Source organism: Vipera berus, assembly GCF_964194415.1.
Source record: "Vipera berus genome assembly, chromosome: 1".
Lineage (NCBI taxonomy): Eukaryota > Metazoa > Chordata > Lepidosauria > Squamata > Viperidae > Vipera > Vipera berus.
Window position 1 is genome coordinate 122,547,027 of NC_138202.1, and position 26,913 is coordinate 122,573,939.

Below are 26,913 nucleotides of genomic sequence, written 5' to 3' on the forward strand. Positions count from 1 at the left end.
GAGATAATATATAGCCAGAATTAAAGCCATTCTAGTTGGTAGCAATCACAGCATTTTAAAGTAATAAATGTATAGTTTAATTGTCCCTTGTGTCTTTGAAATACTTTCTTTTATTTGTATTGAGTTGTCTACCATTCAACTTCATTGGTTGACCTCACATTATGGAAGACAGAGAAAAGATAGCCTCCATTTAATCTACAGCAGGTATAACTCTATGTACTTCAGCTTGTATCTTCCCTTGACATACTTGGCTTATTTTCCTCAAGGTCTACCTTTGGAATATATTTGTCCTTTGATTATTCTGTTTGTCTAAAAGTGCATAATGGATTGAGACTGCAGCAGAATTAATATCTATTTAACCACACCTTACTAGGAAAGGATTATTAAAATAGGACACTTCTACTTGGCTATTTATCTCTCTCTCTCTCTCTCTCTCTCTCTCTCTCTCTCTCTCTCTCTCTCTCTCTCTCTCTCTCTCTGTGTGTGTGTGTGTGTGTGTGTGTGTATTCTTCAAAGGTCTAGAGCAGGGGTGTCAAACTGCTGGACACGTCATCCCAAAACCGCACCCAGCAATGGAGAAAAAGCTCTGATACATTACGTGACATCACATGATGTCGCAAGTTTGACATGTCTGGTCTAGAGCATTGATATTAATCTGGAATAAAGAAAGATTCTCACTCTTTGTTGTAAAAAGGCTATTTCACTTGATCTGACTATCCAGCCATAAGAAGCCTGAAGTGATGGTGGCACAAAACATTTTGCTGCTCAAAGTGGAATGGAAACCCATTTCCCATCCCAGCCCAGCTAGGGCAACTCTTTAAAATCTTGCTGTACCAGTGAGATACATACTTGCCATTGGTACGTGCAATCTCTCTTTCTCTATCCAACATAAAGCATTGCCGGAAGCAAATCTCTTCACCCTGCTGCATGGCAGAGCTGGCCCCAGCTTAAAGATCCCTTAAATTAAAATGCAACTGCTGCATTTAATCCTGGTTGCTGGTCCTTTTCTTTGAAGTCTTCACGGCAGCTGCTTCCCATACTGGGGACTGGATTATTGCGTCTGTACATGGTAACTTTTTCAAAGAATTATAATGAATAGCAATAATGGCACCATTTATAGTGTTTCAAAGAAAGATACCCTTTGCCTCCTGCAGATCTACCCTGAGGAACCTGCATTGCACAAATAGGAAAGATAACAGAATGGATAGGAACTATCTAGTTAGACCTGCAAGAAAATGTTGCAATATGAGTAGTTTTGATTTGGAATGCCAACCAATCAGAATACAGGAGGCAAATACCTGTGTGGTTGTCTATTTTTCTTCCACTAACAATGAGCATTTCCTGACTATGTATAATCTACATAGGGCTATATTTGATGTCTTCTCAAATAAAGATTTGTAGTAAAATTCTTTCTTTCTTTCTCTTTCTTTCTTTCTTTCTTTTTTTTTCAAAAACCCCCCCTCTTCAAATCTTTGGCTTTTCTCAAGTCTCCAATATTCTCCTTTTGGGTTTGGATTGGGCCCTTTGGATTACGTGGCAGAATATTTCAAGAATACTTTTCTATTGATACAGTATATACCATTTCCCCCCCAAAAGTAAGGCCTACCCCCAAAATAAGCCCTAGCTTGATTTTTTGGGGTGGGCCTAGTATAAGCCCTACCCCAAAAATAAGCCCTAGTTTTGGGGTGAGGCACAGACTTAAAAATCAAGCTAGGGCAGGGGTAGGGGTGTGGATCTGCCCCACGTGCCCCGCATCCACTTACCTTGCAGCCAGGCCTGTCCTCACTGGCCCACTTCTTCTGTGGCGTCTTCTGCAGCCAGGTCTGCATTTCTCAGTCATAGGCCTTTCTGGAAGGCCATTGCAGCCAAGAACCGAGCTATGGATTCAATCTATAGCTTCATTCTGCAAGATCTCTGCAGCTGAGGATTGAGCTATGGATTGAATCCATAGCTTAGTACTCTGCTGCATAGACCTTCCGGAAAGGCCTGACTGTAAAATGCAGCCAGGAATGCACCTGCAGAATGAAGCTGCTCCTTCAGTCCCAGAAAAAGTAGACCGGCTGGGTGGGGCTGTCGGTGCCGGAGATGAGTAAGACATCCGCTGAAAATAATTCCTGGTGCCTCTTTTGGAGGCAAAAAAAAAGACCTGATCTTATTTTCAGGGAAACAAGGTAGCACCCTTCCCCAAAGTGGTGTATTCTAGGTCCAATGGACCCTAATGTCTGGCCACCCTAGCTTTTGAGATGAGGCTTACTTAGGTAAACACAGGTTAGAAGAAATTTGAAGCAAGAAGTGAGATTATATTGACATTCAGAAAATATGATCCAGTCATAAAGAGTATCATGGGAGAATGGGAGGGCTAGTTAAATGAAAGTAGATTACTTTGAGTACTTGGAAGTGGTGTTCTTAAGAGAAATCATTAGCATGGCAGCACCAGAGAAAATGTGGGCAAAATAAAGATGATCTGAGAAACCTAGGAGACCAGTTGAATAATGCAAAACCAGTACATTTGAACAACATAAAACCTTTATAGGAAAGCATAGAAAACCATTATATTAAATATCCACAGTCCAGCAATATCCACAGCAATATAATGGCTCCAAGGTCAGCCCTACCCATATGCTTATCATAGAGTCATCAACATCAGTGAAATAAAACTGAAAATCACTGGAGGTTTTGAAAAATAAACTGAATAACCATTTGGCTGGGAGGATACAAGGTCTTCCACCTCCGAGGTTCCTTCCAACCCTGTGATTTTACGTTCTATAAAAATAATAGGGGAATGTGAAGATGGGATAATGCTATACTTCGTAGGTAAATTTGTGGTTTGTGTGGGGAAAATCTGTTTCTCAAGTTCTCTAATGGCTTTTCAGGAATTCATAAGACTATAACTATTCCTCTAGGGGACAGGCAATCTTTTATATACTGTACTTTTCAAGGGGATGTACAGACTTTAGTTTCAGCTTTGTCAGCTTCCTCAAGGTAGAAGTTATTTGTCAGAATCTATTCATCAAGGGATAGAAAAGCTACTCATATAGACAAATCAGAAAATAAACATAACTCATATTGTCTCAGTAAATAATGTCCTGAGAAATGCTGTTGGGTAATAATTACAGGACTTTTTTTCATCCAGTTCCAAGTTTAACATGTAAGATTTTAATCTCTTTCAGGAGAACTATATTAGTCTCTTGCTGCTAAAATAACAGTGCCTTGTACACAACCTTGTGATACAAATAGTATATTTATTAGCCTTTAACATTTTATGACTCTGGGATCAGTTACAAGCCAGGTTCACAACTGCCGGCATCTCGAAGCTTGTGATTTCAGAATGATAAAGTTTGATCTTGCCACTTTTCTGAAAATTAAGAAGCATGGGTGTTGTGACACAGATTCGTGCACAAATTTTGTCTTACAGTGGCTTTGTCCTATTTTCCACTTTTAGTGACATGAATGAAAACAGCAGTCAAGAAACTAATCAAAAAACAGGTTCATTCATACAATCAGAGGCCCAGGCTTGATGGCAAAACCAGCTGTTTAAGGCCTTGCAAAAAGCCAGCATTCTTTGAATACTCTAATTTTTCCTTGTATTATTATGTACATCGTTACCTTTAGACAGAACACTTTCTTTCAAATATTACCTTTTGTTCTACTGGTATATATGTAAGCATTTGTTGAACAGCAGATAGTTGCAGTAGATGTTATCAATATTTCCACTCTGGTTTTAATTTATTTTATTAGTTACTCTACTAATTTGTAAGTAAGCCTGGTTTTTTTGGGTGGGGGGAGGGGTTGGTGATTAGAAATTCCTCAAACTGTTGTCAGTCCTTAAAAAATAAGACATTTATTAAGTCTTCTGAAAGCATCCTGACTGTGGACAAAAGACATTCTGAAGTAATAAATAACATTTGAATGGGTCTCTAAGTTTGGGAATAAGTCTATTAAATTCATTTGTAAGGATATGATATTATTAAGAATATTGCTGATTATTTCGACAGCACTCCCCAACCTTCCCACCTTGGGGGCCAGGCATGGGGAGGGGAAAGAGGGGATGGTTCCATTTGAGTGGCTGATGCGCACATGCGAGCACAGAGCTAAATTCATGCACTTGAGTGTAGCTGTGTATGGCAAGCACCCACTACACAAGCAAGTGGAGTTGTGTGTATACACTCAAGCGCATGCTTGCATGGTCCAGTTCCAAACAGGCCGCAGTCCTGTAGTGAGCTGCAGCCTGGGGGTTGGGGACCCCTGGGTTATACTGTAGAAATGAAAATAGTGCTGGTTTATCTCTCTTATGGAATGGTTAAGATATGGGTTTCTAAACTTGTTAGGTCAATACAGTAGACAAATTTGGCCTTCTGACCACCCCATGCTCACAAAATAGCCATTTAAAATGGGACTTAGGATAAATACCCATTTATTAATATTCATTTACCAGATGACAAGCTAGCAAAGTTACTTTAAGCAATTCCCTTTAGCCTCCAGAGCCACTTTATCACTTTGGTTTAACTTTATCCCCTTTTTTTCTGGGTAGTTTTGTAAAGTACGTTCTGTGCAGCCCCTACTCATCCTTTTTCATAGATAAGAATGATTCTAGGTTCTCCGTGTGCCTGAAGTCTGTCAGGATATGGGTGGAATGGTACAGGGTGAAACTAAATCTAAGCAGGAGAGATACTGCTAGTCTATTGTGTCTCTTCGGGGGAAAACACAGCTCTGAAGGAGTAAGTCTGAGACTTGGGGTGTTTTTGGACTTACTGCTTCTGTTAGAAGAGCAGCTAGAAGTCATGGTCATGGGATCTTTGTCCCACTTCTTTTGGGGCACCCATTATGCAAGAGGACCTAGGAATATTAAACCAAATCCTCCTTACTACCAGTGAGACTATTGCAATATGCTGTTCATGGAGCTGCCTTTAAAGACCACTCAGAAACTACAACTGGTCCAAAATACAATGGCCCTTATGCTAACTGTATCCTGACCAGCTCAAGGTTGACTCAGCTTTCCATCCTTCTGAGGTTGGTAATATTGAGAACCTAGATTGTTGGGGGCAATATGCTATCTCTGTAAACTGCTTAGAGAAGGCTGTAAAATGAGGACCCAGATTGTTGGGGGCAATATAGTGACTCTGTGAATTGCTTAGGGCAGGGGTGCAACGCCTACTGCAACTTTTTCCCCATTGCCGGCAATGGGGTGGGTGTGGTTTCGCCATGACGCATCTGGCCCACCGGCAGTTTGACACCCCTGGCTTAGGGGCTGTAAATCACTGCGAAGCTGTATTTAACTCTAAATGCTATTGCAATTGTAGCTGGGAGCAAACTACACCTGTTCTTTAGGCCCAGCACTGCCTTCCAATCGCCTTCTTGATACCTGAACCCAAAATGTTGGTTTAACCTATACAACCCTTTATTGCTTTGCCCTTAGCTATCTCCAGGTGGAATTGGAAAAAGTCAGTCACAGGAGAAACAATTGATTTCTCCCTTCCAGGGGAATAAATGGGAGGAAGACTTTTCATCAGCAGCGCTGGCTCTTTGGAACACCTTTCCAGTAGAAATTAGACTGACCCCTCCTTGATCCCTTTTAGGAAAATATTAAAAACTGAGCCCTTTCATAGAGTATTTACAATCTAGAATTAGCCACCGATCTATCTATGGATTCAGCATGATGTCATATATTTTGATCCATTATGTTTGATTATTTAAAGGCTTGCTTATAATTGACTTAATTGGCTTAGGTGTTTTTAATTTGTTTATGATGGAAGTTTATATCTTGTAAACCACAGAGAGTCATACCTAATCATGGAAGAATATAAACCTTATAAATAACATGCTGCAACCTAGTGCAAACTCTGTGGTTTACAGTGTATACTTTTCTTGCAAATAGATGCACTTTGATATTGAAAACTGGCTCTGGACTTTGCAACATACCGGTACTTGCTTTCTAGTTTTTCCCTTAATTAAAATAATTTTAAAAATTAGTAAATGTCAGGTGCACTGATACTGTATGCTGGGTACCACACTGGGAAATCCAAGAATAAAAGCCTCCTATTAAGCAATCCATCTAACCCAATCTTTTGCAACATTCTCCCATCAAAAAGCCATCCTCTGCCCTTCGACAGAGAATAAATCTGCAAATCTTCTTGTGGGTGCCCCATCACTGGAGGCTTTCAAAAAGAGACTGGACAGCCACTTGTCTGAAATGGTATAGACCGGATTCCTGCTTGTGCAGGGAGTTGGACTAGATGACCTCTAAGGTCCCTTCCAACTCTGTTATTCTGTGTTATTGTCTGAAATGGTACAGGGTTTCCTGTTTGAGCAAGGGCTTGGACTAAGTGTCTTCCAAGCTCCTGCTTCAGTTGCTGAAGAGGGATTGGACCTGATGGCTTAAACCAGTTTCTCCCCCCATCTCTATAATTCTCTAGGTCCAAGGGAATCAAACAAGAGGCCCCCCTCTACTGTAGAAGGACGACTGAATTGTACCTGTTTGGCTATATATGCGCCTGGCCGTTTAAATACGGAAAGGTGCTGCCGACTATGTGTAATTAATTGCACTGGGGGGGAGAAAAAAAAAGGCGTAGCCACAATTGATTCCTGAACTGTGTAAACCGCCGGTCTTCGTAATAGTAGCCGGCGTGCTTGTCCTCGGCACAAGAACCAAGAGTAGCGTGCAGAGCAAGAAAAGTGCGGCGGACGTTTTAGTAAACGTGCAGCGGCAGGGCAGAAGGAATCTACCTTGGCGACCGTTTTGGCTAAATGGCCTGCACGCTCACTAGCCAGCGAGTCTCTCCGAAGAGGCTTCAGCAAGCGCCCAGCAGGGACGAGCGCGGCGCTTGGCTCGGGCGAGAGCGCCTTAGCCGGAGCGTTGCTCTTCAGCTCTGCCAACGGAGGAGCGCGCCCGGCCTCGCAGCCGCTTAGCTTTGCGGGCTGAAGAAAACACCGGAGTATGTGAAGGGACGGCCGTGCCTCTTTCGGTGGCGTGCAACGCCGACCTGCGTGTCTTGAGGAGGGCGGTTGGCACACGCTTCCCGACCCGTCCTTTGCCTGCTCGCCCGCCTGCCCGAGGGCTCCTGCCCGGGCGTGTCGGGACTCGGGCTTGGGGCGCTGGCTCGGGAGTTGAACGCTACGCGTGGAAAAGGCTTTGCTTCCGTCCCGTCCGAGAAACCGCCGCCGCCGCCAGTTGCCTTGTTCGCTTTCTTTTCCGGCATCTCAATCGCCAGGAGCTCCGCGCGGTGGGACGGGTGGGACGGGCATCGCTGCTCTGCCAGAAGCCCCCGGGGCCTCCAGGGTCGGGCTGCCAAGGCCGTACGTGCCTTCTGACCCCCCCTCCCCACCACCACCACCACCACCTTTGGCCCCTGGAGAAAGATTGCTCTGCCCAGTAAGAGCTGCTGCAGCCCCTGGCTGTGATTTTCACAGTCGGGTGGTGGGGGTGGGGGGTGGGGGTGTTCCCAGTTGCAAAAGAAAGAGGGTGTGTACTTAGATAGCAGGGCGGGGTGGTGGTGGTGGTGGTGGTGGTGGAAATCATTTGCCAGCCTCCTTTTCTTCCCTCTGCGCCCCAGCGCGCTCAGATGGGGGCGGAGGAGAAGGACCTGTCCGCATGGAGTTCCCAGAAGCTTCGTGGAGCCTGTTGCTCTGTTCTGCAAGGGGTAACATCCCACGTCTCTTGGCAAACCAGCCACCCTGGTGAAGAAGGAAGAGGCGGGGGGAGAGGAGAGGAGGCAGGCCCGAGGTGATCACCCGCAGGTTAGACTTGCAGGTCTTTGGAAACAGTGGTCAAATTAAAACAGGACCCCTACTCCCCCCTGTTGACATAAACAGAAAAACCAAAGCTGAAAACTCTCCACTGGGAGGCAGTTGAGGAGGTCCTCAAAAAAAAAAAGTAGCCTGCAGTGACAAGGCAAAGAGTCGAACAGTAGATAGAAGGGGAAGGAGAGACGGACCCACTGCCCCGTCTTATTTGGGCTGGCACTTAAAGGAGAGGAACCAGCTGGTGGAGACAGAACTTCCAACATCCAGGATGGGACAAGCCTGGCTGCTTCTTTGGCTCTGCCCCCTGCTTCTCCTCAGCCTCTGGGGCCAAAGGTAAGAAAGACCCCTTCCTCTTTTTATTTTGGATTTCCTTAGCAGCCTCCCTCTGGCCAGATTCTGTTTCTTCAGTTAGTAGGCAAGACCTTAACCCCATAGCCGCACTTGGCAGCAGAAGATCTTCTTCAAATTCTTCCACCCCTGGCCCAGCAAATACACTGTACTAAAGGGAGATTAATGACACATCCCTCACTAATGCAGCTCTTGTAAGCCCCCAAGGGCCTGGAGGCTATGTCACTTGGGAGCTGTTTCTGTAATTACAGCTCTCCCAGGAATGTAGTGTCGAAGCAGATTTGTCTTTTTTACGAGTGGCTCTAGTCATCAGGATTATTTCACCCCCTGCTCCCCCCAGCACATTATAATCCAGGCTGTCATCTCCTTCTACAGACCTATTCTCACCCCATCGGTAATCTTGAAATTCTCGCCAAGAGGCATTTGCTTTGACATGAAAGCGTCCGGGGAGAGCCTTCATTTGTCAGTGTCGATTTTGGAGTTCATCTCTGAATATCCAGGGTTAGGAATTTGCTTGGCATCTTCTAGAAATGGGGTTAGAGGAAGCAAAGCAATCAGTCTCCCAAGTGGTTTTGTTCTAACTTGTTAGCCATATTTTCCTACTCAAAGTCAAGGACAGTAGGAAGATTGATTCCTGCTTGATCCTTGTATGGAGCAGCTCAATTTACTTCTTAAACTTGGAAAAAGATGATCGTTATCTGTAGCTAGGAGAGGAAAAAAATCCTCTAATGGGTAAATTTGAAAGATTCTTTTGATCTCTGTAGTCATTTGAAATAGTCATGGACCTGAGATGGTCTTCCCCAAAACAGTGTTATCTTTTATACAGCATAGTAATTGATTGAAAACTTACTATTTTAACTTCGTTGAGCATGGTACGTATCCTACATGGAATTGTTTGCCATAGCTTATCTAGGTTTACCCTATTTTATCATAACACAAGCTAACAAAAGATACCAAATTTGTGGTTTGTGTGATCTTTCTGTGAGCCCTGATGTTCAGCTGGCATTTCTATTATGCAACTACTAATGTTATATGGTTTTTTGTCAAAGTACTGCAGAAACCAGTTACCTTACTAGAGTGGAGTTTTGGCACATAGTTTGAGAGTATTTGTATTTGGAAATGGAAGAGCTGGTCTAAATTCCATTTATAGCATGAAGCTTACTAGGTAACCTTGAATCACAACCTCATACGTAATGCTTTCTTTGTAATGTTTTTTTTTAGAAAGTTATGTGGAATGGATTATAAAAGGAAATAAGAGACTGATACTTGTATCAAGGCTCAGAAATTTGGTAACAGAAATGGGGAGAAATTTAAAAATATAAAGAACGCTCAATGTTTGGGAAGCGTTTTAGAGCATATGTTAGTCTTCCAATATTTATGTGTCAAAATTGACAAGAGTCACAGGATGTTTCTTCACAAGGTAGCCCTGATGAAGACACAGCCATAACTTAACAAATAAGCAATATCTGAGTATCTGGGGTGGAGCACAATGCCCTTTCCAATTTAGGGAGAAAGCTGGGGGTCAAATGAAGAAATGGGGTGTGTGCTGGGTTCTGAGTCCTGGGGTTTGTATCATTCTGCATACAAATTAGTAGCTAATTTCCTTCATCTTTGTGACTCATTTTTACAATAAGGACGGGCAGAAGTTGTTTATGTTGCCCAAAAACCAATGGATTGGAGGTATTTTATTTATTTTTTAATGGGGCAGAGGATAAGTTTATGAATGAATCAATCAGCATCACGTTTCGAAAAGGCTTGAGGATGCCATGTGGAGTGCTTTCATTATTGCAAGCAAAGCTAGGCTGTTCAGAGCCACCTTATTTTGAAACACACACACACACACACACACACACACACACACAATCTCTTAATCATTTCTTCGAAGGGCAAGTCCCTTGCTTGAGGGCTAGGAGCTGATCACTTCCAAGAGCAGACATGCCTCTCTTAAGCAGGGCCCACTTACTTTGGGGCTTCAAGTGAATTTTGGATTTGGCATGGATTTTCAGACTGGATCAAGAGAGCCCTTCCCTTTTCATAAATAGGCAATGTAAACTGCCTTTCTAGTTCCTCAGTGTGGGTACAAGAAATTAGACATCATTTTGAATCATTTAGAAGGAAGAGAGTACATGTAGTCCTCAATTTACTATAGGTTCGAAGTTACAACAGCACTGAAAAAATTGACTGTTGTCACTCAGGACAGTTACAGTATCCCTGTGGTCACATGATCAAAATTCAGACCTTGGCAACTCATATTTATGAGGGCTGTAGTATCCTGGGGTGATGTGACCTCCTTTTGCCACCTTCTGACAAGCAAAGACAATGGAGAAACCAGATTCAACGTGTTACTAACTTAACAACTGCAGTGGTTCACTTAATGACTGTGTCAAGAAAGGTCATAAAATGGGGCTAAACTCAGTTAACAACTGTCTCGCTTAGCAATGGAAATTTCGGGGTCAATTGTGGTCATAAGTTGAGGACTACCGTACTTCCTGAGCCGCATATTCTTCCTCAGTTTAGGAAATGAAGAACATTTATAGTCTGATAAGATATTCTTATAAGATATTCTTATCTCGTATCTTCTAGAAAGATAGCTGCAGTTTAAGGGGGGGGACTGACCAATGTAGTGGAACTATTATTTCTTGTGATTTAGAAATTTCTGTTAGCACACTTCTTTCATTTTGTCATCAGATAGATATGTATTATTAACAAGTCCGATATTCCTGTCTTACGGCTGTATGTACTTCTTTTTCTTAAATAATTTTGCATTTGTTTATATTAAATCCCAATCTGCTACATCAATCCCGTTCTCTAATATATGAAAATCATTTCTGAATTTTGTTTGTCTTCTGGAATATGAGCTGTCCAACCTAGTTTGTCCCCAGCAAATTTGATAAACATTCTTCCTTATCTAAGTTATTGAAGACTGAGGAGCAACACCCACGGTACCCCTTCAATACCTAACTCCACTTTAATTAGGAATTATTATTGAGTTAATAGTTTACAGGCCAACTGTAGGCTCATCATGCTTAATTAGTTTGCTAATCAAAATAACATGGGATACTTTGTCAGATAGTATTGCTGAAGTTGTTATGTCTACCACATTGCCACAATCTGCTAAGGAAATTACCCAATTAAAATATAGTGGTTCTCTGTCTGGCAATGTGACCAGTAGTTCCGTGGATCATTCTTTCTCCCTGTTTGGACAATAGGAACAACATTTACCTTTAATGTTAAATTAATCTGATATTTCCTCCACTCTTCAGGATTTCTCAGAGATCATAGACAGAGGTTGGTCAAGTGATAAGCAAATTTCTTTTCACATTCTAAGGCAGAATTCCTTTGGCCTGGGGATCTGAACTCATTCAAGGTCAGCAAATATTCCCTGACTTCGTTTCTGTCAGTGTTGAAGGGGAATCCTGCTGGCCTTCACGGATACTCCATGGAAGGTGTTTCTTTCTCCAGAGAAGACTGAGACAAAACAGGAGTTCTACTTTTTCTTTGTGATCAGTTGCCATTCTGCTTTGTTGACACTGTAGCTTGATTGGAGATTTTTTCCTCCTTCCCTGATGTATATATGTACCCTGTTAGATATTCTGTATATGTTTTCTATGATTTTTTGCTAATCTTTTTGTATAGCCATATTGGAATTTTTTTGGGCAGTCTTCCATCCTGCTCTTGTTGGAACGGTTGTATAATGTCCCTTCCATATTTCCTGTTTTAGAACATTCTAATCCAGCCATCAAAAGCTTCTTTTCCCATTAACGTCTTTTGCCATGGAATCGTATTTCTCACTGTTCTGAGTTTGTTAAACTCTGTTTTCTGTATAAGATCATACTCATCTGTAGTTTGGGTGGCTGAAATCTGGAGGGAAGTGATGGGTTTGAGAATGTGTGTGTGTTAAGGAGTGTTCAGAGATATTCTGCTTCCATTTCCTTCCTAAAGCCTCCCCAAATAGCAGGCGAAAAACATTCATTCATGCACCTTTAAGACAACACTGGATAGCTCCCTGTGGTTTTCTAGATGATTGGAAAGTTGACTTAGCCAATCAGAGATTGCCTGTCCATGTCTTTATATAAAGAAATCCAGTACTATACAATCACTTTTCCACAACTTCCAGTTTGCCCATCTGTACTGACCAAGGATGGTTGATCCCTTTGCGCCTTCCTTCATTCTCAGAGACAGTTATAAGCAACAAAAGACAGAAATTTCCACTTAAAACGTGCGTCCAGAGTTTCTTTTCTAATAGTGTCAATGTAACTGAAGCTCTCTTCTTCATTGCTCCTGTATGCCACCTTGGAGAATCTGCAGTTTGTTTTAGGAAAGTATGATCCATATCTTATTCTTGGGTCACGGTTAGTAGTGAACACCCAGTAAGAGTGCTGCTGTTATTTCTTTTTCTAGTGATTTTAATCCAGTTTCTCTCAAATTAATTCCAAGTTAACCCAGCTAATTCCTTTGGATTTCTGTGCAGATGTGGCTATTTTTTAAAAATATGCAGTGCAATTGTTCCTCCTTTTTATTATTCAGTCCTTCTTGAATACATTACAGCCTTTCATTGTATTCAATTGCTGCAAACTCATGCTAAGCCTTGTCGTTATTATACAGCATTCTCCAATGGGTACACAGATTGGAAGCGATAGGAACTTTATACTATACTATCTTCCAGTATACAGGTAGTCCTCGCAGAGATGCCAAATTGACTGCTCTGATTAAAGAAGCAGCCTCCAACCTTTTGGGCACCAGGGACTGGTTCCATGGGGAGAGGTTTATCCACAAACCTAAGGGGATGTGGTTTTGCATGCTGCCTGCATCCCGCGGATGGGGCTTCACTTCTTTGTGCAGCCCGGTTTCTGCCATGCCGAGGAACGGTGCCGGTCCACAGACCGGGGCTTGAGGAGCCCTGGATTAAAGAACACAGTTAACTTTGTTTCTACATGGTAAACCACTTTTGGACTTTGTGCTTGAGGTGGAAAAAAAATCAATCTTTGATTTTGGCTTTCGCCGATTAGATAGGTTTGTTGTTATACAAATGGCTAGTTTACATTATTATATAAAAATAATATAATATAATATAATATAATATAATAATAATAATAATAATATAATAATATAATATAATATAATATAATAATATAAAAATAATATAATATAATATAATATAATATAATAATAATATATAATATAATATAATAATAATATAATATAATATAATATAATATAATAATATAATATAATAATAATAATTATATAAAAATAATAATAATAATAAATAATAAAGGGACGCGGTGGCTCAGTGGGTTAGGACGCTGAGCTTGTCGATCAGAAGGTCGGCAGTTTGGCGGGTCGAATCCCGAGTGCCGCGTAGCAGAGTGAGCGTCTGTTACTCGTCCCAGCTTCTGCCAACCTAGCAGTTCGAAAGCACGTAAAAATGCAAGTAGAAAAATAGGGACCACTACGGTGGGAAGGTAACAGCGTTCCGTGCGCCTTTGGCGTCTAGTCATGCCGGCCACATGACCACGGAGACGTCCTCGGACAAGCGCTGGTTCTTCGGCTTTGAAACGGAGATGAGCACCGGCCCCTAGAGTCGGAAACGACTAGCACGCATGTGCGGGGGAACCTTTACCTTTACCTATAAAAATAAAAAATTGAGGCTTGATGCTATTCTCTTATTCTACCACACTAAAAGGAGTCGGAAGTCAACACTTTTTCTTTCTTTTTTCCCCCTTTGCCCTACGTTTTTCTCTTCCCCCTTTTCCTTCCTTATTTTTCCCTTATTTTCCTTTGTGCTTTTGTATTTTATATTGTATTTAAATAAACTAATAAAAATTTTGATTTGGCTGTTCACAGGCAGTCCTCGACTTATGACCGCAATTGAGCCCAAATGTTCTGTTACTAAGAGACTTGTTAAGGGAGTTTTACCCCATTTTATGACCTTTCTTGCCACAGTTGTTAAGTGAATCATTGCAGTTAAGTTAGTAACACGGTTACTGCCTACGAGGTGTTAAAGTTAGTTACATGGTTGTTAAGTGAATCTGGCTTCCCCATTGACTTTGCTTGTCAGAAGGTAGAAAAACATGATTCTGGGACACCGCAATCGTCATAAATATGAGTCAGTTGCCAAGCGTCCAGATTTTGATCACATGACCATGGGAATGCTGCAACAGTCTTAAGTCTGATGCATATCAGGCAAAGTTAATTCTGTCTGTCATTGGTGAACATCCTTAAAATAATCATTACAGATTCAAAGAAGCTATTCTAGATTGTGTGTATTTTCTAATAAAACCTCTTACCCCCCTATCTCTATAGTAGAGTTTTTACAGTGGTTTAATGAGTTATGAGATTCAAAGCTCAGTTTATATTACAGTAGGACCCACCAAAAAAGGGATGTGGTGGCTCAGTGGGTTAGGACACTGAGGTTGTCGATCAGAAGATCAGCAGTTTGGCAGGTTGAATCCCGAGTGCCGCGTAACAGAGTGAGCGCCTGTTACTCGTCCCAGCTTCTGCCAACCTAGCAGTTCGAAAGCACGTAAAAATGCAAGTAGAAAAATAGGGACCACTACGGTGGGAAGGTAACAGCGTTCCATGCGCCTTTGGCGTCTAGTCATGCCGGCCACGTGACCATGGAGACGTCCTCGGACAAGCGCTGGCTCTTCGGCTTTGAAACGGAGATGAGCACCGGCCCCTAGAGTTGGAAATGACTAGCACGCATGTGCAGGGGAACCTTTACCATTACCTTTAGGACCCACCAAATTTGCCTAGCTGGTTAGGAAAGGAAACACTTCTTTGGCATACATCAAGTGGAGTAGTTGCCAAGATCTTATCAGAGATAGGTAACTTTCCATTAAAGCCCATTGAGGCTTAAAATTCAGTTCAGTGCCCATTTCATGTAAAATATAGATGATAATTTTTTTTAAAAAAAGGAACGTTTGTTAAAAGTCAGCAGAGGAAGCTATTCACATGTCTGCTACTATAAGTAGTTTAACTAATTGAATTAATTTGATGATGTGGGAATTGGAGGGAGATAATTGTTTGAATAGCTATCATCAGAAAGAATGAGATACACCTTGTTTTGACTTGCAATCATGGCCAGCACTTTGTTTCTTGCCTGTAGTTTCCTTGCTCAAAAAAAAAAAGAAAAAGAAAAAGAAAGAAAAAGTCAGCATTGAAACCAGCGGAGGGAAGGGTTAATAAGGGGTCTCTCCTTCTTTCCTAAGTTGCCGGAGTTTTAATAGTTCTGTTTCTGAGTTGCTTTTCTCTCCCCCTCCTTAATTTATTATCGTTGGAACTTGCATTAATTAAAGCAGCAGCAGCAGCAGCAACCACCACTGCTCGTGACCTGCGGCCATTCCTTGTGAAATCGTGTTTTAACTCATGTAGAGCTGGAGTGGGGAGGAGCAGGAAGGCAGGTCATGCAGAGAGAGTATGCCCATTCCTGGAGCCCTTTGGTTCTCTTCCCCAGTGCTGTGAGGTTTGGACCTCTCTTCCTTAGCCTTCTCGGGTCAGGGGGAAAAAAGTGTACATGGGAGTGGATGGTCCTGTGATTGGGTGGTGGATAGAAGGAGGGTGAGCAATTTTTATTGGGCAGGCCCTGACTTCCTCAGAGAAGGGGTACAACTTTACAACTTTTATGGGTTCTTGTGGGTGGTAGAAGGAAAGGTAGCCATTCTGGTCAAAAGGGGTTTGTCTGCAAAATAAGGTACGGTAAGTGAAAAAGGAATCTAGACTTATTTCTTATAAAACTTGCTCTTTGTCCTTAAACAATGTCTGTGTGGTTAGAGCAGGCAGTCAGAATTTAACTCAGTCTCATTTGGACATCATTGCTGCATCCCGGGTAACTATAATAGTTTTTTTAAAAATCAATAATAAACACTGCCTCTCTTGACAAATTTCATCATATTTTTCCTGGGTGGGAAGGGGCCGTGGTGCATTAATAAGAGATGAATTTCTGAGTGGTTCTCAAGTGTTCACACTGTAGCCTCCTCTGTCAAAGAACCTAGGAAACTTTATACAGGTTTTCTGCGATTGTACAGAAAGCACTAGATTGGGCACAACATACTGTATGGATTTCCCTTAATTATCATTTCAATGATATGTATCTCACCTAGACTATTTCTGTGTCCCATTCTGATGTGTGTATTATCACTGTCCTTCTAGAAGGCCTAAGAAACATAGTTGAGAAATATATGGAATAGCATTAAGTTCCACCAGATGCGCGGGCCAATTTCAAGAGTGCCCCAAGTATGGGCATTTCTGAAAAGTCTGCCATAGCTATGTTCACTTTGCATCCACAGTGGATATAACCAATTTCATTAAACCCAATTTTATTAGCTTGCCTAACACATAAAATCATAAACCAATATTTTAGGGGTTGTTCAACATACTAGGTCAAAATGGGGTCAGCTGCCTAGATGAACATAAATAGGTAGTCTGTAAATGATTTATGAAAATAATGTTATCAAATGCATTGACCTTTTGGAAAGCTGCCCCAGTTACAATTAGATGTCAGGCAGTATAAAAAAATAAATGTATAAGATGCTTTTAATTTTGCTGGTACAGGCTGCAGACACAAATACTTAGTCTTATTTTTTCCCCACTCTGTGTTTGTGTTTTGTATGTGACCCATTCCCCAATTAAGGCCTGAAAGTGGCATGTCACAATGTCTGAATCCAATATGAGTGATTGTCACTCTACCATTCTCATATAATTTTGCAGATAAGATTACTTTCTGATTTTTATTATGTTTGTACTAAGTAAATGTTAGCACCAGAGTTGCTTGCACTACATCGTATATACTGGACAGTGTTTCTCAATCTCAGCAGCTTTAAAAGGTGTGAACTGAAGTTCTACACATTTTGAAGTTGCTGAGGTTGACAATTGTTGCCTTACAGCAGGGGTCTTCAAACTTGGCTCTTTTATGATTTGTGGACTTCAACTCCCAGAATTCCTCAGCCAGCATGCCTGGCTGACAAATTCTAGGAGTTAAAGTCCACAAGTCATAAAAGGGCCAAGTTTGAAGACCCCTGCTTTACAGATATGGGATGAACTCCCAGCATTCTGGGTCTATAATTGAACTCTATCATTTGCTATAGAAAAATGATATGTTTTATTATTTTATCAAGAAATTGCTCAGCCTTTCAGAGCAATGCTCTGTTCTTGGAGCTGGCTGCAGCTACTGACAGGTGATGTTGCTGATTTTCAAAGTTTGAACCACTGCTTATTTTGAAGATATAGCAGAACTGGAAAGGCTCTTTTCTGATTTGGGGATCATAGATGTTGTATAGTGGGTTCTTTGGAAGCAGGAGGCGAGACGAGAGGGTTCAAACAGGAACATTGCTTTATTGAAGTAACAGGAACAGAACTGAATCAGAGGCTTCTGCGCAGCTACTTATATGGTTGGCCACTAGGCGGTGGCCAATAGGTTTAAAGGAACCTATTTCCGCCACAGAGCCAACCTATGATTGTCCTGGAGACTGCATGTCTGGGCAGTCAGCGACCGTTACACAGACACCCTAGTTAAGCAATCTTAAGCAGCATTCAAAAGACATTGAAAACAGTTCAAGTAAAAGGCCCAATACATTACACCCCTCCCTCCTAGAATGTACACACATTATTATTATTTGAGAATAAAGTCTTGCAAATGTGGTGGTCTGCGTGACCTTGCAGACTGCCTGGGGGATCCAGGCAACTCCCGGTCTATCAGCTTGCCCGCTGGGCTGGGTAGACCAGGACTAATGAGTTCACGAGAGTCGGATTGACTTGAGTCCCTTTGGCCGGCCATTCCAGGTCAGCCCAAACCAAAGTCCAATGAAGAAGCAGAGTTAGCACCGAGGCTGTCTTGATCGGGATGACTTTCCCCATCAGGGGACCCTTGTTGCACTCCTGGGCTTCGCCCATCTACGACCACCTGGCCGTTGTACTGACTGGTTGAGTCCTCAGAGCATGTGAACTGCCCTGCTTGGCTGCTGAGAGCGGACCCGTCTCGAGGTCCTTGCTTTGTGGCCGTTCTGTGAACCGCTTCCACAGCTGATCAATATGGCGGCGAATGACTCACCCCCCCATCCAGAGCCACCTCATACAAGAGAGGGCCCGAGATTTTGACAATTTTACCTGGCACCCACAAGTTCCCATGCTCATAGTTCCGGTCCCATACCCCATCACCCACTTGCAACCCCCTTGGAGGCTTTGGGCATGAGGTGTCTGCTGCCACTCAGTCAGGGTGCAACCTGTCCAGCTTTGTGATGAGCCTTCTCCCCCAGCGAAGCTCTGCTGGGCTCTTGCCTGTTACTGTACAGGGCGTAGTGTGCTGGCAAAGCAAGAAATCAGCCAGCCTATGGTGCCAATCTCCAGTCACTATGCGCTTGAGTGACTCCTTTGTAGTGTGCACCATATGTTCAGCCTGCCCGTTAGTTGAGGGATGAAAGGGAGCCGATGTAGCATGCCTTATGAGGTTAGTCCTCAAGAAGGCTTGAAACTCTTCCGCTGTGAACTGGGCCCCATTGTCTGATACTACAACGTCCGGTAGCCTGTGTGTGGCAAAAAGCTTTCTAAGCACCTGGATGGTCCTAGCAGTAGTCATGGTTGAAACAGGAATTACTTCCAGCCATTTAGAGTGGCTGTCGACCACTATCAAGAATAGCTGTCCCTGAAAGGGCCCAGCAAAGTCAATGTGAATCCTTTGACCACAGTGTATGAGTTTCCTCCCATCTGTGGACAGATGGGAAACAGCGAGGGACCGGCCCGGGCCACATTGGCACTGCCCCCTGCGTGCACGCTGGGCAGGTATCACCCTTTGTGAGGAATGAAGAAATACACCATTGCCTGGAAGTGGCCAGCATATGACCCTGCCTACTTCAGGCAGGCTAGGGGTTGGGCAGCATTGCGCTTCTCTTCAGATTTGTGCCACCCAGCTCAACTTCTCGGCAGTGTGAGGAGAGCGACCCACTGCCTGCCAAACCCAGGCAGGCTGGGGGCTGGGCATCATTGCACAGGTTAACATCGACTCTCACACTGCTCATGGCATCCCCTCCCCCAGAGCCCACCAAGCTGGATGGGTGAAGTAGGCGAGGGTCATGTACTGGCCACTTCCAGGCGATGGTGCATTTCTTCATTCCTCACAAAGGATGACACTTCTCCAGCTGCGTTTCTTGCCTGTTTTTCTCCCTCCCTCATCTCAAATATTTCCCACCACACTGTTCTAGGAAGGAAGGAAGGAAGGAAGGAAGGAAGGAAGGAAGGAAGGAAGGAAGGAAGGAAGGAAGGAGAGGGATGGTCTGAGGGAAGTCCTGCTTTAGTCCTGCCCTGCTGCCCTTTCACTATCCCCTTGCCCCCTCCTCCTGGCCTATCCTGGGGGGTCTCCCATCCTATTGCTAAGGAAGCTTTGGATACAAAGCCAGGTCTCCTCACATGGAGAGGGAGTGGGCCTCCCTCTTGACTTTGCCCTTGTACCCATCATGAGCAACCTGGCTAAGGAGAGCAAGCACAGCAGCAGCAGCCTTAAGGAGGAGGTAAGTGCAGCTGGGCGCCACCTTGGGGAAGTGGGGCTGGGCTTAGTGCCATGGGTCTTGAGGGCTGGGCTGGGCATTTGACCTCCATGCCACCATCCAGCCCTCCACACACACACACATGGCCTGAGAGGAACAGGCTCCCCCAGTGGACCATGCCTTGGCACTTGCCCCAGTCCCTTCTGCCAGAGACCCTCAGATCTGTCCCATTCCTGCCCAGCCCCCCCCCCCCGTGTTGGTTAATCCAAGACGCAGAGTCAGAATACTCTATGAGTTAGAAGTCAAGCCAGAGGACAAAACCAAAGCCCAGGAATGTATTGCTGAAATAGGAATATTTAAGTAAAGCAGCTCCTGTTTGTCTGATTCATATATTGCATTGAGGCGTACCTTGTTTAGTCATGATTTGTTGAATAAATCACATTTGGCTGGGTCCACATATTATTAACCATGTTTTGGAAACCACAGTAATTTGATTGATATAACATACTAAGACAAACAATCATGTTCTGACTTCCCCATGAAGTAGGTCTTATGTTACTTCCCAGCCCAGGAAGAATCTGTGCCACTTAAATGAAAGGATTTAATCTAATGCAGGAAAGTTCTGCCAGGTAAGATCCCTGTTAGGCCACAGATCAGGTATTGCACACAAGAGTGGCTTGGATGTATGCACCAGTGCGGATGAGAGTAGTCCAGCCTGTTTACTTGTCACGCACAGACTCCTGCCAAAATGGTTTTCCCCCGCTATTTTCTATTCAAACTACAGACTTTTTAATACAATTATGAAAAGTGTACCTGGCCACCTTGTTTCATCCCAACCATAGTCATTGCTGAAGAAGTACTTGTGCACACTGACTCAAAGTCAGTCTATGGAGCAGAGCGAATAGTCATTACACACATGAAATCCTACTGTCTACATAGGAAAAAGGGTTTGTCTTTATATAGACATGTCAACCTCCCCCCACCTGCTCCCCGCAGTTGGAGAGTAAAGCTATAGCACAAACATTGGAAGAACATTCAAGTGATAACCCTCTTTTTTTTCTTTCCCAAGCTCACGAAGATTGACTCTCTCCAAATCTTCATTTACTTTCACAGAATTCTGTCCTACATTGTAAGGTCAGTCTTGTGTATTGTCCAGATGGAAGTGTGCCCCATGAATACCAGTAGAGTAGGATGCTTTCAATTGATCCTCTGGTAGATTACCAACACATTTGCCCTAGACGGGCTGCTGTCCCATTCCCACATACAAATATGTGAACAACTGGTTCTCTGTGTGGATGCCGCTTCCGGAAGTCCATTCTGGGCCTGAGCAACAAAAAATTAGCTATCGGTTCTGCAGAAGAGGTGTGAACTGGCTGAATCCCACCACTGTCCACATCTTTTCCCCCCCCCCTTACTTTCAGAATCTTCTCCATGTTAATAAAAGTATGATTTGTTGTCTGTTGATTCCAAGGATGTGATAGACTGAAATTAATTTCTGATATCCTGAAGTAAGTATGCAGAGCAGAACTCATGGCCCAGGAGCTGCATATCATTTATTTCTTGTTTCTTATTAAAAATCTCTGCTGGCTCATCTTACTGCAAGGCGACTTGGGGCAGCTTACAACATATCACATATCAAAGAATCAGGAATGTCTCCTTATACGTTCACTTTTTGTCTGGTAGCAAAAAGCTTCCATACGATCATCTTAACATCTGTCATTTTCCCCTGTTCATATTATAACATGGACAGTTGGGAAAGGTCACATTTTCTTTTACTTTATTGGAAATCAGTTCAGGTGTGAGGAGAAGGAAATTGTTCACTGCGTGGGTGTTAAAAGTTGAATAACAGAATAACAGAATTCAGAATAGCAGATTTGGAAGGGACCTGGGAGTCTTCTAGTCCAGGGCTTTTCAACCAGTGGTACGGGTACCACCTGTGGTACATTGGCACCTAGCAGGTGGTACACGACCATCCTAGAAAAGTGGTAGCGGGGGAGGCGAATGAGTTGAACCAGTGGCAGCACTGCACAAGCCTGAGCGAGAGACAGCTGGAGCTGCAGGGCTGTCAGGGCTCAGCGGAAGCACCAGGATCAGCGCCAGGCTCCAGCTGGAGCTCAGCGCTGATCATGGCACTTCTGCTGAGCCCAGAAGAAGCACCGATCAGCTGGAATGTTGCAGCATCTCCAGGGTCCTGTGATTTACATTCAGATGCTTGGCACTGATTCATATTTATGATGGCCACAATGCCCCAGGGTCATGTGAAGTGACTTAAACCTGCTGCAACAACCCAGCAGAGGGGGAAAAAAATAAAAACCAAACACCCCCACCCATCCCGGCTGCCAATCCTCAACAGAAATGCTCACAACAATGAAAATCTCGGACAGGAGAAAGAGCACCGCCGAGCGGGCAGGCAGGTGTCTTGCTCTGCTGTGGCTTGGGGGGCACTTTTTCCAGTGCCATTGTAACTTCAGTCACTAAGTGAACTGTTGTAAGTTGAGGGCTACCTGTACTTCATCACTTTTTTCCTTTTTTTTTTGATCATCAAGTTTTTAACACTTTGCTAGGCGACTGGTGGTATTCGGATGTTGCCATATCCTAAAAGTGGTACAATGGGTGAAAAGGTTGAAAAGCCCTGTTCTAGTCCAATCTCCAGCACAAAAAGGAGGCCCTATATCATTCCAGACAAGTGGCTGCCCAATTTCTTAAAAACCTCTAGTATTTATTTTTATTTATTTATTTTATTACATTTATATATCGCCCTTTCACGAAGGACTCAGGGCGGTTTACAGGGTGATTAAAATGAAAAATACAAAAGTTAAAAACAATTAAAAATATTATATCAATCCCTGAACAAATAAAAACCCCAGTTAAAATTAAAATTAAATTAAAATTCTCAGCCTGGGCCAGAGAGCTCGAAGAGCCAGGTCTTCAGGTCCCGGCGGGATGAACGGAGGTCGGGGGCAGTCCTCAACTCCACGGGCAGCTGGTTCCAAAGGGCAGGCCCTACCCCTGGGTGTTATCCGCCGGCAATCTCTTACCGGCGGTACCCTGAGAAGACCCTCCCTGTGGGAGCGCACTGGACGAAGGGAGCTTGATGCTGGCAGCAGGTGTTCCCTCAGATATCCCGGACCCAAGCCATTTAGGGCTTTATAGGTCATCACCAGCACCTTGAATCTCACCCGGAGGGCAACCGGAAGCCAATGCAGCTCGCAGAGCAGAGGTGTTACATGGGAGTATCGGGAAACCCCCATCACAACTCGCGCGGCCGCATTCTGCACCAGCTGAAGCCTCTGAGTGGTCCTCAAGGGCAGCCCCATGTAGAGAGCGTTGCATTAGTCTAAACGGGAGGTAACGAGCGCGTGAGTGACTGTGCGTAGGGCATCTCGGTCCAGATAGGGTCGCAACTGGCGCACCAGGCGAACCTAGTATGGGATCACCCACAACTTCTGAAGGCAAACTGCTGCAGTGATTTAATTATTCTCGCTGTCAGGAAACTTCTCCTTAATTCTAGGTTGGATCTCTCTTTGATAGTTTTCCATTTGTTATTTCTGAAAATAAGTTAAAATAAGACATGCTGACATTTGAAAGCTTATCTTCTGTTCAGTCTTTTAATCTTCATGCAGACTTAACCCTTTCTGTTGTGTGGCCCCTGACGTGCTGTTTCAGTCATTGGTCTAACAAAAATTGCACACCCCATTATAAAATGATCTAGCCTTCAGCAAGCTTAAAGATGAGATTTGAGAATGAGATTAAAGGGCTTGGGGCTGATCGTTGCTCTTCCCATTATTGTCCTTTAGGTCTTGTAACATGAAGGAGTTATGCTTCCTGTATCATCAAATCAGAGAGATGCTTTAGCCAGTTACAGAGGGAACTGGCCAATAAAGTACTTGTTTGAAAGACTGATCTGGTCTGCAAAATTGAAGAGTGATACATTGGATCACAAGGACAAGAGGTGGTCTAAAATGGCTATGTGGGAGCCTAATGCTGTTCTCATTGGCTTGGGCATGAGTATCTTTTCTTGTAATATATTATGGTATTGTTCCCATGATCCATTTTCTCTAAAACATAAGCCCTTAGGTTGTTCTGGTTTCTTATGTATCTGTAACCAGATATTGAACAAAGATCCTACCACATGTTTTATTCTTGTTTCGTAGTACACTTAAAGGGTAAGCTCTGCATTACTTATAATGTGGATTTTGATCCTGGGAGTCCTCTGGCTTTGACTTTGTGTAAAAAGTGTAGGGGATTTTATTCTTCCATACTCCAATTGCATTCAAGTTCTTGGGGCATCAGAATTGGTTGCCTTAGTCTACATCTGGGGCTGCCTTTCTCTCACTTCCTGGATCTGTCTTTAACTGTTGAATGAATCTTCTCCTTGGGAAAATCATGAACCTTTGTTCCACCAGGCTATGTTTTCTGCAGGACTTCTGAATAAGAAGCTGTCTGTGTTTTTTTTGTGTAGGATCTCTTTTCTTTTCTGTGTGTGCAATTGATGAACAGAATCAACTGTTACAACTTTTACTAGCAAGTTGGACTAAAGGAATTCTGGTGAGCATCTCTGTGTGTCTTGTCTTTCTTGTTCATTTGTGTACCTGGATATAGGTGTGATCAATTCCATAGATCATGATAGGGTATTATTGTATTCCCAGGTATGTAGGGTACATGTCTATAAAGTTTACTTTTTGCATTGTGTATTTTTACCTAACCCCCTGGATTGAGCAAGCCTAGGATAAAATACTAGACGTGAGGTGCAAAACTCTGGACAACCACAAATGATAACAATTTTTTGCACATCTTTGCTGCCATCTAGTGATTTTCTTTGCAGCTGCTTCACCTGCATCATTTTAGTGACCACATATTTCTTCTCTTTTGTCAACATAATTGGTATATAGGGTTATTTGGTTAGTCTCTTCCTAGGAATACAACATGAATGGAGTAGAGGAGAGGAGAGGAGTGGAGAGGAGAGGAGAGAGGAGAGGAGAGGGGAGGGGAGGGGAGGGGAGAGGGGAGGAGAGAGGAGAGGAGAGAGGAGAATTCTTTATTAGCCAAGTGTGGTTGGACAAACAAGGAATTTGTCTCCGGTGCACAAGCTCTCAGGGTACATACAAGTAATACTGTAGTGATAAATCATGATCATAAAATAAAAATACATTCATCATAAATCGTAAGATGCAACATTTAGTGATAGTCATAGGTTACTAGCTAAGCAAACAACATAAATCATACTAGGATACTAAATAAAACAATATAAATTGTAAGTTACAAGCAATAAAGTTATAGTCATAAGAAGATAAGGATAGGTAATAGGAAAGATGAGGAGAATAATAGTAATACGGCTCTATTAAGTAGTTTGACGGTGTTGTAGGAATTAGTTGTTAAGCAGAGTGATGGCGTGGGGGGAAAAACTGTCCTTATATCTAGTTGTTCTGGTGTGCAATGCCCTACAGCGTCATCTTGAGGGAAGAAGTTGAAACCGTTTATGTCCAGGATGTGAGGGGTCTGTAGATATTTTCACAGCTCTCTTTCTGGCTTGTGCTGTATACAGGTCCTCAATGGAAGGCAGGCTGGTAGCAATTGTTTTTTCTGCAATTCTAACTATTCGTTGAAGTCTGTGTCTATCTTGTTGGGTTGCAGATCCAAACCAGACAATTGTAGAGGTGCAAACAACAGACTTAATAATTCCTTTGTAAAACTGTATCAACAGCTCCTTGGGCAGTCTGAGCTTTCTGAGTTGGCGCAAGAAGAACATTCTTTGTTGTGCTTTTTTGATGACATTTTTGATGTTAGGTGTCCATTTTAAATCTTGAGATATTATAGAACCTAGAAACTTGAAGATCTCTGCTGTTGATACTGTGTTGTCTAGTATTGTAAGAGGTGGAAAAATAGTAGGGTTTCTCCTAAAATCTACTATCATTTCTACAGTTTTTAGTGTGTTCAGTTCCAGATTGTTCTGGCTGCACCACAAGATTAGTTGTTCAACCTCTTGTCTGTATGCAGATTCGTCATTTTTGTTGTCTCGAACGAGACCAATTACTGTTGTACCATCTACAAACTTCAGTACCTTAACAGAGGGATCTTTTGAGATGCAGCCATCTATTTCAAATACAGTAATAGCACAGGTTTGCTAGAAGGGTGCTACTTTCAGATGAAAAGTGGTTTTCAGATAGTTTTAATTCTGACAGTGGATTCTATGTAGCCCTTCTGAACAGTTTGAGAATTCTATTGGAGAATCCCCTAACTTCCCTGTAAAACAAAAAAACCCTGCTTGGAGAGAAGGCCATCAGAATTGAACCTGCATAGTAATATAGCATGTTCATGTTTTAATCTTCAGACTGAGAGTCAATGGTATGTTGCAGACATAAATATCAACAGCTCATATTAATATTTACTAGCTCATTTCTGTGGTATGTTGATGGTCTGAATAGAAATAATAACATAACTGTTATGTATTGGGCTCAATGGTAATACCACGTGGGTTGCCAGAGCAGCTAACGGCTCTCCAGCAACCCAGACTACAAGTCTCCAGTGCTGCTATTGGCTGTCCCTAGGCGGCAATGGTTGCTTCAAACCTATTGGCTGCTGCCTAGGGGCTAGACTATATATTGCAGCTAGTTACAGCCCAATACTCTGTTCAGATCTGGCAAGCAATAATCCATGAGCTTTCCTGAACTCACTTGCCTCATCTTCATTCCTGCGCCAAGAACCTGCTACACAACACTGGCGATGAGGGTGGGATCCTGCTTCCCTGAAAAAGAGCTGAAGTCTTAGAGGGGAAGGCAGTGCACGCCGGAGGGAAAAGGCATTTCCCCCCCTCCCTCAAGGTCGGCTAGCAAGCTATGCTAGTGACCTCGTGCTCAGCGGACTCATTCCCTGAGCCTGGGAAACAGGATCGGAAGGAATCGCAGGAACCAGCAAGAAACAGAATGCCGAAGGTCAGAAGACTTCGAGAATTAGATGTGAAGCATCCAGAAGAATGGCCATCTTATTTGTCCCAGGTAGAAAACTACCTCCAGGCAAACCAAATCATGGAAGAAGGCCTCAAGGCCGCAACACTACTCTGCCTGTGCGGCCCAGCAAGCTTTGATTTGGCCGAGAACCTCTTCGCTCCGACGCCAATAGAATCAGTCTCCTATGCAGACCTCAGAAAGAAGCTAACTGAACATTTCCAGCCCAAGATGTCTGAAATGGCCTGGTGTTTCAAGTTTGACCAGAGAGTGCAGCAACCTGGTGAATCAGCTTCAGAATTCATCGTGGGCCTGAGGCAGGCTGCACGCCTTTGCAAATTTTCGAACTTAGAAGAGAGACTATGAGATCGGCTCGTTTGTGGCCTACAGAACCGAATGCT

At 43.2% G+C, this 26,913-nt stretch overlaps 1 protein-coding gene across 1 annotated transcript in view; it reads left to right on the forward strand.

Moving 5' to 3' along the window:
* Positions 1-8,008: 8,008 nt before the first annotated feature.
* Positions 8,009-26,913, forward strand: part of WNT10A (Wnt family member 10A) — a gene marked incomplete at both ends in the record, with an annotated part of 61,430 nt that continues 42,525 nt past the window's right edge. The window contains one exon of the mRNA XM_081314886.1: positions 8,009-8,073. Within this exon, the coding sequence (XP_081171012.1) occupies positions 8,009-8,073 (65 nt within the window). The remainder of the gene's footprint in view (positions 8,074-26,913) is intronic.